The following is an 11,299-nucleotide window of genomic DNA, read 5'->3' on the forward strand; positions in this document are numbered from 1 at the left end:
TCCCCCCCCTCCAGGCCAGGGAAAGGACGAAAGCTCCGAGACTCGCTTCCCGGGACGCTTTAGCACCGAAAGAGGAAACTGAGTAACTTCGGTCCCTTCGGAGCCTCGCGGGCCGAACGGGGCCCCCCTCCGTAGAGACCTTCCGGAGCGAACCGTCGGGTTTCACGTCATAGACAAGTCTCAAAAACATGGGAAAATTCTGCCGACGGGCTGCGTCGCTGCGGCCCCGGTCGAACTATTTGCAGCCTGGGAGAACGAGGAAGGCGGCAAGCGCGGAGGCAGGAGACACCCCGCCCACCGGGGCCCCTTCCCTGCCCTTTTCCTTCGCAAAGCCTCTCGAGTTTTGTCTCGGCCGCCCCTCGCGTTTCAGCGACCCTCAAGGAGAGTGGCGGTCCGGGGCGTTTGCGGAGCTGTGTTTCCCTCCAGGTTCAGGAGCGCTTCCCGGCGTTGCCGCTGGGGGCGCTCCTGAACGGGGGGGGGCCTTTCGGAGCGTCCCACGTTTCCGACCGGAGCGAAGGGTCGGGGACCGGAAGTCGCGTGCTTCCCCGCAGCCACGATGGAGGCCGGAGCCAAGCGGGGCCCGGAGGAGCCGGAGCCGGAGCGGACGGACTCGGAGTCGGAGGTGAGGGGCGGGCAACGGGGCGGGCGGGCGGGCGGCGGTGAGAGATTTGCGCCGCCAACCGACTCTCTCTTCCCCGCAGGAGGAGCCGGCGGCGGCGGCGGGCCGAGGAGACTTCGCGGCGGGCTTCGCGTTCTCCGAGAAGGAAGCGGCGGCGGGGCCGGGCGGCGGGGCCTGGGCGGAGGCGCTGGGGCAGCTGAAGCGCAAGGTAGGCGCCGGGGGAGGCGGGGCGGGAGCGGGGTCGGCCGCAGCGCCCCTCTCACCTCTCGGTCCCCTCCCCCCCCGCAGCGCTGCGCCACCAGCCTGGACGAGAAGATCGCGACGGTGCGGAGGCAGCGCCGAGCTCAGGTCAGAAGCCGCTCGCAGCGCCGCCTCGTACGGGGCCTGCCTTGCGGCGCTTCCCTTCCTAGGGGATAGGAGGAGGAGGCGGCGGCGGCCCGCTGGGCGCGGGGCTTTGGCCCGGGTGATTGAGCCGGAGGAACGTCGCCCTTCTGCAGGAGAAGGCGACCAAAGAAGGAGCGGCAAGGAAAGATTGCGGAGGGGCCACCCGGGAAAATGAGGCAAAGGCCGGGGGAGACAGCGAGGAGGAAGAGGAAGAGGAGCTGCAGTCGGAACCTTCCTCGGCCGACGAGAGCGTCTTCACCAAAGCTGGTAATTAGCGCTGGCCTTGAGGGAGGCCCACCCAGGAGAGGCTCCCAGGGTGGGCACCAGCTTGCGTTCCTTGTTGCCGGGAGGTCCGTCCTCTGCTTTTGATAAGCTTAATCAGGGCCAGAGATCAACTATATTCAGGGGGTAGAAAGGACCAGGTTACGATGAAATACAATTTGGAAATTTATGGTTCGAGATATTGTAAAAACTTCTTTCCTTATACGGTATATGGAAGCCATAATAGATTATTTGTTTCGGTGTCACGTAATGCATAAACTCTAACGTGAACTGAATTTGGATTGAACGAGTACAGAGACAACCAGCTAGTACTTGGTACTGTTTCATAAAATTGCACCGTAGATTAGTTAATTATACGGTGAATGTCTCAATTCCGTTGCTCTTGTATTTTGTAACATAAGTACACAGCAATTGCTTTTTTTGTAGATACGCTGAAGCTGAAGGAGCGGTGGAAACAGAAACATGGTGTAAAGGAGGTGAGCGTTAGTGGGGTGAAGTCATACCAAGTTGGAGGGTCTGTTAAGTCCAACCTTTGCTCCCTGCAGCCTCTCAGGTAGAGAGCCATCGGCCATTTTTTTTTATTGCAAGTGGAGGACGAATGGGATGAGTTTACACACTGCTAATTCATCACAAATTGGCTTGGTTTTGAGCTATTGTGCATGCGCTTGATCATTGTGATTTGTTCATAGCTTTAGCGTTGCGCATATGCCAGACCACTGTGATTTGTTTCCAAAGAATTGTTAAAATAGACCTTGGCTTTGTACGGAGGGCTGCTAGCAGAGGTCTGCTTCTGTGTAATATGGTTGGAGGGTTCACACTGTTGTTTTTCTCTGGCCTAATTTTTAGGAAGCCACACAGTTCTTTCAGGAAGACGCTTCGCAGTATGACGATAGTTTGTCCTTCCAAGATATGAACCTCTCCCGGCCGTTGCTGAAGGTACCGTTTTGAAATGTGAGCTTGAGGTGCCTGGTGTCCTGTACGGATAAAGCCCAAATAAATCTGAGGTGTCTGAAGATCCAGTGCTGGGATACAGTGCTTACTGCAAAAGAGTCCGCTGGAAGCATAGAAAAGCAGCACAAATAGCAGACAATCCAAGGAGTGGCAGATTTCTCAGGTTCCAAATGGCTGCTTGGAAGAAAGTGCAGTCTGGGCCCTTCCCAAGGCCTTTCCACGCTCAAAAGGCTTTGGGGACGAAGTGACGTTCTAGGAACGAGTTCCAAGTGAAAACCTTTCAGTGGAGTTTTGTGGCTTCCATAGGACAAAGAGCCTGATAGTTTTTAGGAAAGAGTTGGACAGTAGTAGTCTCAGGTGCACCTTGCAGAAAGAAAAGAGCAGGGTAAACGGTTAATTTTTAAACAACTTCCTCTTTGGCATTTTTCCTATAAAAATGGGAAATATCGAATAACTAAAAGAGGTAAATGTTAAGTACGATGGCCCTGCTTAAGAACAAGAACACTTTAGTAAAGGCTCTTCCTAGCGACGTAACTCGATTTCTACTGGAACGGCTTCAGACGTTTGCACACTGACCTTCGTAATGCTGTCTCTGTTGCCAGGCCATAACTGCCCTGGGCTTCAAGCAGCCCACCCCAATCCAGAAGGCCTGCATCCCTGTAGGACTGTTGGGGAAGGACCTGTGTGCGTGTGCGGCCACAGGAACAGGTGTGTTGCGCCTGGCTGGAGGTGGGAAATGGGCTTGGAATGACTTCTGCCGCCTGTGGATCTTACCTTCTTTGCCTGCCTTCCAGGAAAGACTGCGGCCTTCATCCTTCCTGTCCTGGAGCGCCTGATCTACAAGCCTCGGCAGGCCCCCGTCAGCCGGGTGTTAGTGCTGGTGCCAACCCGGGAGCTGGGCATCCAGGTGCATTCCGTTACAAAGCAGCTGGCTCAGTTCAGCAGCATCACGGCGTGCCTGGCAGTGGGTGAGTGAGCCGGCGTTGGGCGTTTCCACGGCCGGTTCGCTTGATCTGCTTGTTGTTTGGGGATTGTTGGGCTGCACATTGTTTGTGTTGTTGCAGGCGGCTTGGACCTCAAGACCCAGGAGGCAGCCCTGCGCTCTGGCCCTGACATTCTCATCGCCACTCCTGGCCGCCTCATTGACCATCTGCACAATTGTCCTTCCTTCCACCTGGGCAGCATTGAGGTCCTCATTCTGGACGAAGCCGACCGGTGAGAGGATGGTTTTAATTCCCCCAGGGCCGAGATGCGGATCTGGCTCTCCTCGGGCCCTCTAAGCCCCATGGTCTGAGCTTTGTACGGTGGGTCAGGGAGAGGGCTGGCCCAGCCATTGGCTCTTGCCCCCTCCTTGCACGTTAGGATGTTGGATGAATATTTTGAGGAGCAGATGAAGGAGATCATTCGGATGTGTGCTCGACATCGCCAGACCATGCTCTTTTCTGCCACCATGACAGACGAGGTACCGCAGGCGCCTGGCGTGGAGGAGGGCAGGCAGGAGGAGAAGTGGGGTGGCTGTCCAGTGGGAGGACGAGAAGCCTCGCCTGGCAGGGCTGCTCTGGAGCAGCAGAGGAGGCCTTGTTCCGGTCACCTCTGGAGGAGAGCCTCTGGGGGTGCTGCTTCTTGGAAGGGCTCTGTGGGGCCGGGCTGAGGAACTTCCCCTTTCCCTTTGGCAGGTCAAGGACTTGGCTTCGGTTTCTTTGAAAAACCCAGTCCGGATCTTTGTGAACAGCAACACGGAGGTGGCCCCCTTTCTGCGCCAGGAGTTTGTCCGCATCCGGCCCAGCCGCGAGGGGGACAGGGAGGCCATTGTGGCAGGTGGGAGCTGGTGGACCAGCGTCCGGTGGCGGGTTCAGGCAAGGGGGGAGCCGGCCATGATGGGTCTCCCTCTGCTCTCCAGCCCTGCTGACCCGGACGTTCCCCGACCACGTGATGCTCTTCACCCAGACCAAGAAGCAGGCTCACCGCCTGCACATCCTCCTGGGCCTGATGGGCCTGCGTGTTGGGGAGCTGCACGGCAACCTTTCCCAGGCCCAGCGCTTGGAGGCTCTCCGGTAGGCGGGGGGGCGGGGCGGGAGAGAGAGGGCGGCTGGGGAGGGTCAGGTCGGGGCCAGGCCGGCCTTTTCAGGGGCTCCTTCCTCGGCAGGCAATTCAAGGACGAGCAGATCGACGTCCTGGTGGCCACCGATGTGGCTGCCCGAGGCCTTGACATTGAAGGCGTCAAGACAGTAAGGTCCCTCCCACTCGGCCCTGCCCCCTCCTCCCAGCCACCAGCCTCTTTTTCTCAGGGGCCGGTGATCTTTGCTGCCTCCTCTCTACTTGCAGGTGATCAACTTCACCATGCCCAACACCACCAAGCACTACGTCCACCGGGTGGGGCGCACGGCTCGGGCGGGGCGCGTGGGCCGCTCTGTGTCCTTAGTGGGCGAGGAAGAGCGCAAGATGCTGAAGGAGATCGTCAAGGCCGCCAAGGCCCCCGTGAAGGCCAGGATTCTCCCCCAAGGTAACGGCTGTGGGGAGGCTTAGGGGGCGGGTTAGGCCCTCGCCTTGCTGTGAGGGATTCGGTGGCGACAGCGGTCTTTCTCTGCCCCCAGATGTGATTCTGCGGTTCCGGGACAAAATTGAGAAGCTGGAGCCAGATGTGTACGCTGTGCTGCGCCTGGAGCGGGAAGAGCGGGAGCTGCAGTGCTCAGAGGCCCAGGTGCGCCAGGCGGGAGGGGGTCTCCTGGGCTGAGTTCTCTGCCCACCGAGGGAGTGGAGAAGGGGTGGAGGTGGGAAACTGCTACTCTGTTTCCAGGGGGCTGATTTGGGAGAAACTCATTTCGCTCTCAAAGAGTGGAGAAAACCACACCTTGGTGGCCCAGGTCCAGGCAGAGAACGAATTTGGCGTTGCATTTCAACACCTGCAGGATCTAGCGTGGCGGGAGGGGCTGTCTCAGCTGCTGCTTCACTGCGGGCTGAGTAACATCCTCCCCTTCTTCTCCCCCCCCCCCCCGCCCAGGACCAACGAATCTGGTCCCACAGCTCCACTGGCTGGCCTGGGGAAGACCCGTCTGCCACGGCTGCGTTTGGGCTCTGACCACATCTGCTCTCCTTCCAGATCAACAGTGCCAAGCGGAGGTTGGAAGCGGGTTCCCAGCAAGCAGCAGCTGGGGGCGCTCCCCGCAGCTGGTTCCAGAGCCAGGAGGAGAGGAAGAACGAGAAGCGTAAGGCTGGGCTCTGGGGAAGGGCTTGGATCCGTCCAGGCCTGGGCCTGACCTCCCCGCTTCCCTCCCAGTTGCCAAGGCCCTTCAGGAGTTTGACCTGGCGCTTCGAGGCAAGAAGAAGAGAACCAAGTTTGTGAGGGATTCCCAGAAGAAGGCTCAGCCCACGGTGAGCAGCTGCCTGCCTGGTGGAGGACGGGGGGGGGTTAGGACTGGCTTGGGCCCCCGGCCCCTCCCCAGTCAGCCTTGCGAGCGTCTCTCTTGTTGCAGCCTGAGGAACGCTCCCAGTTTGAGATCTTGAAGGCCCAGATGTACGCCGAGCGGCTAGCCAAGAGGAGCCGCCGGCCCAAGCGAGCCCGGGCCATGCCGGAGGAAACGCCGCTGGCAGAAACGGAGGCTGGTGAGAGGGCCTCTCTTTCCCGTCTTCCGAGGCCAGTGGTTCTGGAGGCGGGGCGGGGGGCCTCTGGGGGAGAGGGGGGCTTTCCTCCGTGACTGGCTTACAACCTGCCCTCTCGGCTCTCCTCTCTCTGAAAGGGCCCAAGAAGCAGCGCAAGAAGAAAACTTCGGCCTTTGACGTGGAGCTCACCAACACGAACAAGAAAGCCCTGAAGCAGTATCGAGCGGGGCGAGTATTGCTGTTCCGCCCTTGCAACACCCCCCCCCTTTGGTGGGCAGTTTGGGGGCGCTCTCTAGAGCACCGATGGTGCTTCACCTCTGTTGTCTGGGCCCAGAAGCCCAGCCTGGGTGGGAGAGGTCCAGGGAGGGGAAGTGCAAACAAAGTCCCAGAAGGCAGCCGCCGTGGTTCCTGCGCTGTGAGCGAGAGAATTGTGCCCAGAGGGTCACCAGGAGTGAAGCTGAACTTGAAAGCATCTTCTCATCTGCCCAGCCCCCCAAGCCCCTGGGCGGATGAGAGGGAAAGGCCTCTTTGTCCCTTTGAGGCTCCACTGAGGGCCACGCTCCTTCCCTCCCCAGGCCTTCCTTTGAAGACCGCCAGCGTCTGGGCCTTCAAGGGAGAAGGAGAGGAGGAAAATTCAAGACCAAGTCCAGGTAAGGCTCCAGTACACCTAGTCTTCCTTCCTGGATTGTCCCCAAAAGTGCTGCTTTTTCAAGAGAAAACTGGACTCTCTTTTTTTTTTCTCTGGAGACGTTTCGCTTCTCATCCCAGAAGCTTCTTCAGCTCTGATTGGATGGTGGAGGGAGGTCATTCCCCACCATCAGAGTCCAGTCAGAGCTGAAGAAGCTTCTGGGATGAGAAGCGAAACGTCTCCAGAGAAAAACAGGAAAGTCCGGTTGCCTCCTGGAAAAGGAACCCCTTTGGGGCAACCCTGACCTGGATGACTGAGGCTCTCCGTAGACATCCTTCCTGGACCCTTTTCTGGTTCTGAGATTGTTGCTCGCTTGTTCTTCATACAGGTACAGGCGGAAGTGAGCGCACCTGGGAGCTGGGTGGCAGAGGCCTCCACCTGGCAGCCCTCGTGGAATTCAAGACCCCTTCAGATCAGCTCTCGTGGCGGCAGGAGCCGCCGAGCAGTGCCCAGAAAAAGACAGCTGGCTGCTTTGGGACTTGGCTGAAGAACCGGACCTTGGGAGGGATGTCGGTAGGGCCTCCCTCGTGGTCCGTTTTCTCGCTTCTCTGAAACTTCCTAGGAAGACCTTGAGACCAAATAAACAACTGTGTTGTGGACTCACCTATGTTGCTGCCTTGCTATGGAGCCCGAGGGTTTTGTGTGATCTAACAGCTATTAAAGGAGGCTATGAAAATTCCAAGAAGTCACCAAAACGGTTCTTAGTAACAATGAGGTATTCTGCTAAAATCAGCAGGGGGAAGATAGAAATGCTTTAAGGGCAAGGGCAACCCCCTTATCCTGGCACTGGAGCCGTACCCTTCTCCTTGGATTACTCTGCCCCACTGGGGTCTGCAGCTCCCAGCAAAGTGGGGGACCTCCAAGGAGGTTCTTCCCAGCTTAATGGAACAGCCGGTAAGATCCAAGGGCTGTGGCTGGGACGGAGCTGCTTTCCTCACTACAGCCGTCGCTTTAGGCAGAGGTCTGTTTATTTGCCTGCCTGAAGACCAGGGGGTCTCTCCTCACTTCCCCCCCCCCAGCACAGCAATAGTCTCCTCTGTATTGTCTAGGAGTGTGACCTTCTGCCCAGCTTCAGAAGCAGGTGTATGCCCACCCGCCTACATGACACAAGCAGACAAACCACCTGTTATGGTGAGGCAGGAACCTTTACTGACTTGCCAAAGTTTGGGGTGAAATGCACAGGACACTTTACCTGATTGTATTGCAAGCGGATTCTTCTTGGCTACTTCAGCATTTGGAATTGTGAACTTTTCAAATACGGTAGCATTCCAAAGTATTAACGTTAACAACTGGAAGGATAAATCCACACTTAATTGTGGAATGTTCAGTGACTGATGTAAGTTGCTTATTAATACTGCCGTTGTGGCTTTTAAAGCAATATAGGCTTTTGAGGAATTTGATCAGTGGAGGGGGTTGTTTGGCCCAATTTAATTTCCCAGGGTTTATGCAGAATGTGTCCCTCTGCAGTGAGCTCTAGCCAGTGTGGAGTGTGCAGTGGAACACCTGGAGAAAAATTGTGCATTGGCCATTGTTGGTACAGGAAGTATCAGAGCTAGTGCGCTGTGCTTGGATTATATTTCCTGTAACAGCATCTAAAGCCTCAGCTATGAAGAAATCTCAGCTGTCCCAACATAAACATTAAGAATTGGAGCTTCAGCCAAGGCTTTTGTTCATTACCTTACTGTAAGCGCCAAAGTAACATCTACAGTTACTCAGATGAAAGTCTAGCTGTGCCAGGGGTTACACCCATACAAAGAACTGCGGAAGGAAAGTCCCCAACAGATTTTGTGTGTGGTTAGTAGAAACTGCTGAGCTTCCATAACATGAAAAGTCTACTTGGAGCTCTCTGGGCTTGGTTTTCTTGCAGACATTTCATGTGCACTGAGGATGATGGCTAGCTGGGTCATGAAACGTCTGCAGGAAAATCCAGGAACACAGAGCACTGTGACTGGCAATTGTTCACCCCAGACCGACTTCTTGTAAACCTCTCCTTTCTCTCAGATGGAAAATGTGACATAATTATCACATACAGTTTGTTAGTGAGTCAATTTAAGGCCTTGATGGTGTTAGTGGAATGTGTGCCTGCTCTCCAGCGATGACTTCCAATTCCAAAAGTCCTGAACCAGCAGAGCCAAGCTATTAATATATGACGGATGATCGAATCATGAGACAAACAGCATTGATTTGTTTTCACTTTAATGTGAACATGCCTGTATTTGCCAACAAATGATGTAGGCACAGACCTTGTCTCCTAACATTTTTAACAGAACAGGACCTTGGAGATCATCTAGTCCAGGGGTACCCAACCCCCAGTCCATGGACCAGCACTGGGGCTGCGGCATGCCAGCAATCGGGCCACGCAAACAAGCAAAGCCCCACCCACACGATGCAGGCAGTAGGTGAAACCACACCCTCTGGTCGCTGGAAAGACCTTTCTCCATAGAACCGGTCCCTGGTGCCCAAAAGGTTGGGGGCTGCTGATCTAATCCAAACCCCTGCTCAAGCAGGAGGCCCTACGTTACTTCAAACAAGTACCACGGAAGCAAGGCCTTCGCTACCTTGGCACGTGTGCCCTTGGTTGCTGCTTGGCAAGCAGCTGCTATCAAGCAAAGGGATGGGCCTCAGGAGGCCAAGGCACCCAGAAACATTCACTCCCAAAACCCTGTCCATGTGTTCTTTCCCCAAATACATGCCTAACAGTGACACCACAGGAAGAAACGTCACATTTTATTAGAAATGGGCAACATGACATCAAAAAACAGAGCACGTACATACGCAGCTAATTCTACTCCCGCCATCTTGTGATCAACAAGATCGGCCCCCGTGAGTCCCACTGGGTTCAGCATGGGTGTCAAGGCCTAGGCGGGCGCATGCCAGGAGGAGGGGGACCTGAAAACAAGCCATAAGTGCCAATTACTTGCAGTTGTAAGAACATTGTAGCGCTACTGAGCAATTTGTTTTCACCCCGGCTATCGCAATGGCCTTTCATACTGAGTCAAACACCACCACTTTGGCAGTTTATCTCGGAATTCAACTTTCTTCACCAAAAAAGTACTTACCCCTCATGCCAGGAGGTGGCGGCCTCATTCCTGGCGGCGGCATCCCCATTGGTGAGCCACGCCCTGGTGGCATCCCCATAGGAGGGCCCATGGGTGGTCTCATACCAGGAGGAGGCCCCATCATTCCTAGAGCAGAAAAGCAGAAGCATCAGCAACTGACAGCCCCTTCCCTCCTGCCTGCTAGCCCAGCAGAGACCTCAGAGTAATCCTGCTTTGGCAACAGCTCCTCACAGCGATGCTCAGATACTACCGTTCATCATAGGTCCTGTCAGCTCCGGTAGCGAGGAGGGGGTGGCTTAGTCAAAACTCACCTGGAGGGGGAGTGCCCCTTCCCATGGGTGGGGGAGGGCCCCCACGGCCTGGTGCGTATTGAGTCGGGGCTCCTGCTATACTAGCTGTGGCAGCGGCGGCGGCAGCAGCAACCGTCCCTCGACTCTGAGGCGTCATTACCTGTAAAGAAAAAACAGTTTGAACGTGACGCACCACTCATCTCTGTCCACGTCCACGAGGAGAAAAGGTGAAAAGGGCTTATCAGCCGCAAGCCGCCTGGCACCAAAGCCGCGCTCTATTCTCCACCCAGCCGGACGTGGCTCTGCTCTTACCTGTTGGGATGGTCCACCAACTCCACGCACAGGACCGGCCAAACCCGCAGGCGCTTGGGGCATGGGAGCCCCGGCTGGGACTCCTCTTCCAGCAGCTCTGCCGACACCGGGTCCTCCTGCTGCCCCAGCCAGCGGCACACGGGCAATCCCGGTCTGGAAAAGAGCCGAAGCGTCACCACACAGCAGCACCCTGGGGTCCCTCATTCGCCGCGCTCGGGAGCCGAATTCCCCACAGCGTTATTTCACCAGCGCTTCTCTGCCGCTCTTCACAGACTCCTTTTGCTGGACCGATTCCTCTCGGGGGAGTTTTTCTGCATTCCCTGACAATCCTCTGTGGTTTCTCTCTAACGAAGCGGGCCCATTCGGTCCGCTGCGTCTCATGGCGGCCCACCCTCTCTGCGCCCGGAGCAGTGAGCAGAAGCAGCAGCCAGGCCTGAAGCCTCCCCAGGGTGCCGGGAGGAGCTCGAGCACCGCCGCTGCTCCACCCCACACACTCCCACCCGCTCCGGTCCCCCCCCCGCCCGCCCCGGCTTACGTCCTTGGGGGGCGGCCCCTCCACCGTCATGGAGACCAGGTTCTCGCCACGGAGCAGCACCAGGCCCAGCACGCGCTTCTCCTCCCGCTCGGGCTGCTTGGAGTTCTTGGGCCTGCGAGGGAGGAAGGAGGGGGGGAAGAGGCGCCGCTTAGCGCCCGGGCCCCTCCTGGCCCTCCCCGCCCCCTCCCCTCCCCCCTCCCCTCCCCCTCACTTGATCTTGCGGAACTCGTCGCAGTCGCAGAGGATGAGGTTCATGTGCTTGTCGAAGGCCTTGAAGGTGCCGATGAAGACGCGCCCGTCCTGCAGGATGCAGCGCATGCGGTAGTCGATGTGCTGCAGCATCTTGCTGCTCTTGCCCACCGTCTGCGGGGAGAAGAGGGGTCCGCGGTCAGCGCGGGGCGGGAGGCGGCTCCGCCGGCCCGGGTCCCCCCGCCGAGCCCAGGCTCACCATGGTGGCGGCGTGGCGGCTCCTTCCTTCGCGCCGGCCGCTTCCCTTCCCTTCCCGCCGCCTCGCGAACCGCCGACGCGCGCCCGCTTCCGGCGGAAACGGAAAGAGAGCTCGCTTCCGGCTCCGCCCCT

General features: G+C 57.4%; 2 protein-coding genes across 4 annotated transcripts; one reads left to right on the forward strand and one right to left on the reverse strand.

Moving 5' to 3' along the window:
• The first annotated feature begins 368 nt into the window (after positions 1 to 368).
• DDX27 (DEAD-box helicase 27) lies at positions 369 to 7,209 on the forward strand. Of its 3 annotated transcripts, none has more exons than XM_081323109.1 (21): positions 372 to 622; positions 702 to 827; positions 908 to 967; positions 1,117 to 1,270; positions 1,712 to 1,761; positions 2,132 to 2,221; positions 2,839 to 2,944; positions 3,031 to 3,204; positions 3,301 to 3,451; positions 3,599 to 3,698; positions 3,913 to 4,054; positions 4,137 to 4,290; positions 4,383 to 4,464; positions 4,562 to 4,739; positions 4,831 to 4,937; positions 5,337 to 5,442; positions 5,514 to 5,608; positions 5,710 to 5,839; positions 5,974 to 6,064; positions 6,412 to 6,486; positions 6,853 to 7,209. In XM_081323109.1, the coding sequence occupies exons 1-21, from the start codon at positions 557 to 559 to the stop codon at positions 6,866 to 6,868; spliced, it is 2,253 nt and encodes a 750-aa protein (XP_081179235.1). In that variant the 5' UTR covers positions 372 to 556; the 3' UTR covers positions 6,869 to 7,209. The 3 variants fall into 3 exon arrangements, 2 of the variants coding, with proteins under 2 accessions (XP_081179235.1, XP_081179236.1); XM_081323110.1 differs by having other exon boundaries at positions 407 to 622; positions 705 to 827; XR_014025852.1 differs by lacking the exons at positions 5,710 to 5,839; positions 5,974 to 6,064; positions 6,412 to 6,486; positions 6,853 to 7,209 and having other exon boundaries at positions 369 to 622; positions 5,034 to 5,442.
• A 2,029-nt stretch (positions 7,210 to 9,238) lies between these two features.
• SNRPB (small nuclear ribonucleoprotein polypeptides B and B1) lies at positions 9,239 to 11,286 on the reverse strand. The gene is made up of 7 exons (XM_081323114.1): positions 11,169 to 11,286; positions 10,932 to 11,083; positions 10,721 to 10,832; positions 10,186 to 10,338; positions 9,895 to 10,033; positions 9,584 to 9,709; positions 9,239 to 9,413 (listed from the first exon to the last, which is right to left on the reverse strand). Exons 1-7 carry the CDS (start codon positions 11,169 to 11,171, stop codon positions 9,376 to 9,378), a joined length of 723 nt encoding a protein of 240 aa, XP_081179240.1. The 5' UTR covers positions 11,172 to 11,286; the 3' UTR covers positions 9,239 to 9,375.
• Positions 11,287 to 11,299: the final 13 nt, after the last annotated feature.

This window comes from Vipera berus, assembly GCF_964194415.1.
Source record: "Vipera berus genome assembly, chromosome: 3".
In the NCBI taxonomy this organism is placed as follows: Eukaryota; Metazoa; Chordata; class Lepidosauria; order Squamata; family Viperidae; genus Vipera; species Vipera berus.

Coding starts and splice junctions, on each gene's coding strand:
- SNRPB (XM_081323114.1), bottom strand. Junction 9,710..9,894: donor AAGGGGCACTCCCCCTCCAG/GTGAGTTTTGAC, acceptor TTTCTGCTCTAG/GAATGATGGGGCCTCCTCCT. Junction 9,414..9,583: donor GCCACCTCCTGGCATGAGGG/GTAAGTACTTTT, acceptor GCTTGTTTTCAG/GTCCCCCTCCTCCTGGCATG.
- DDX27 (XM_081323109.1), top strand. CDS start 557: ATGGAGGCCGGAGCCAAGCGGGGCCCGGAGGAGCCGGAGCCGGAGCGG. Junction 4,291..4,382: donor CAGCGCTTGGAGGCTCTCCG/GTAGGCGGGGGG, acceptor CTTCCTCGGCAG/GCAATTCAAGGACGAGCAGA. Junction 5,840..5,973: donor GCTGGCAGAAACGGAGGCTG/GTGAGAGGGCCT, acceptor TCTCTCTGAAAG/GGCCCAAGAAGCAGCGCAAG.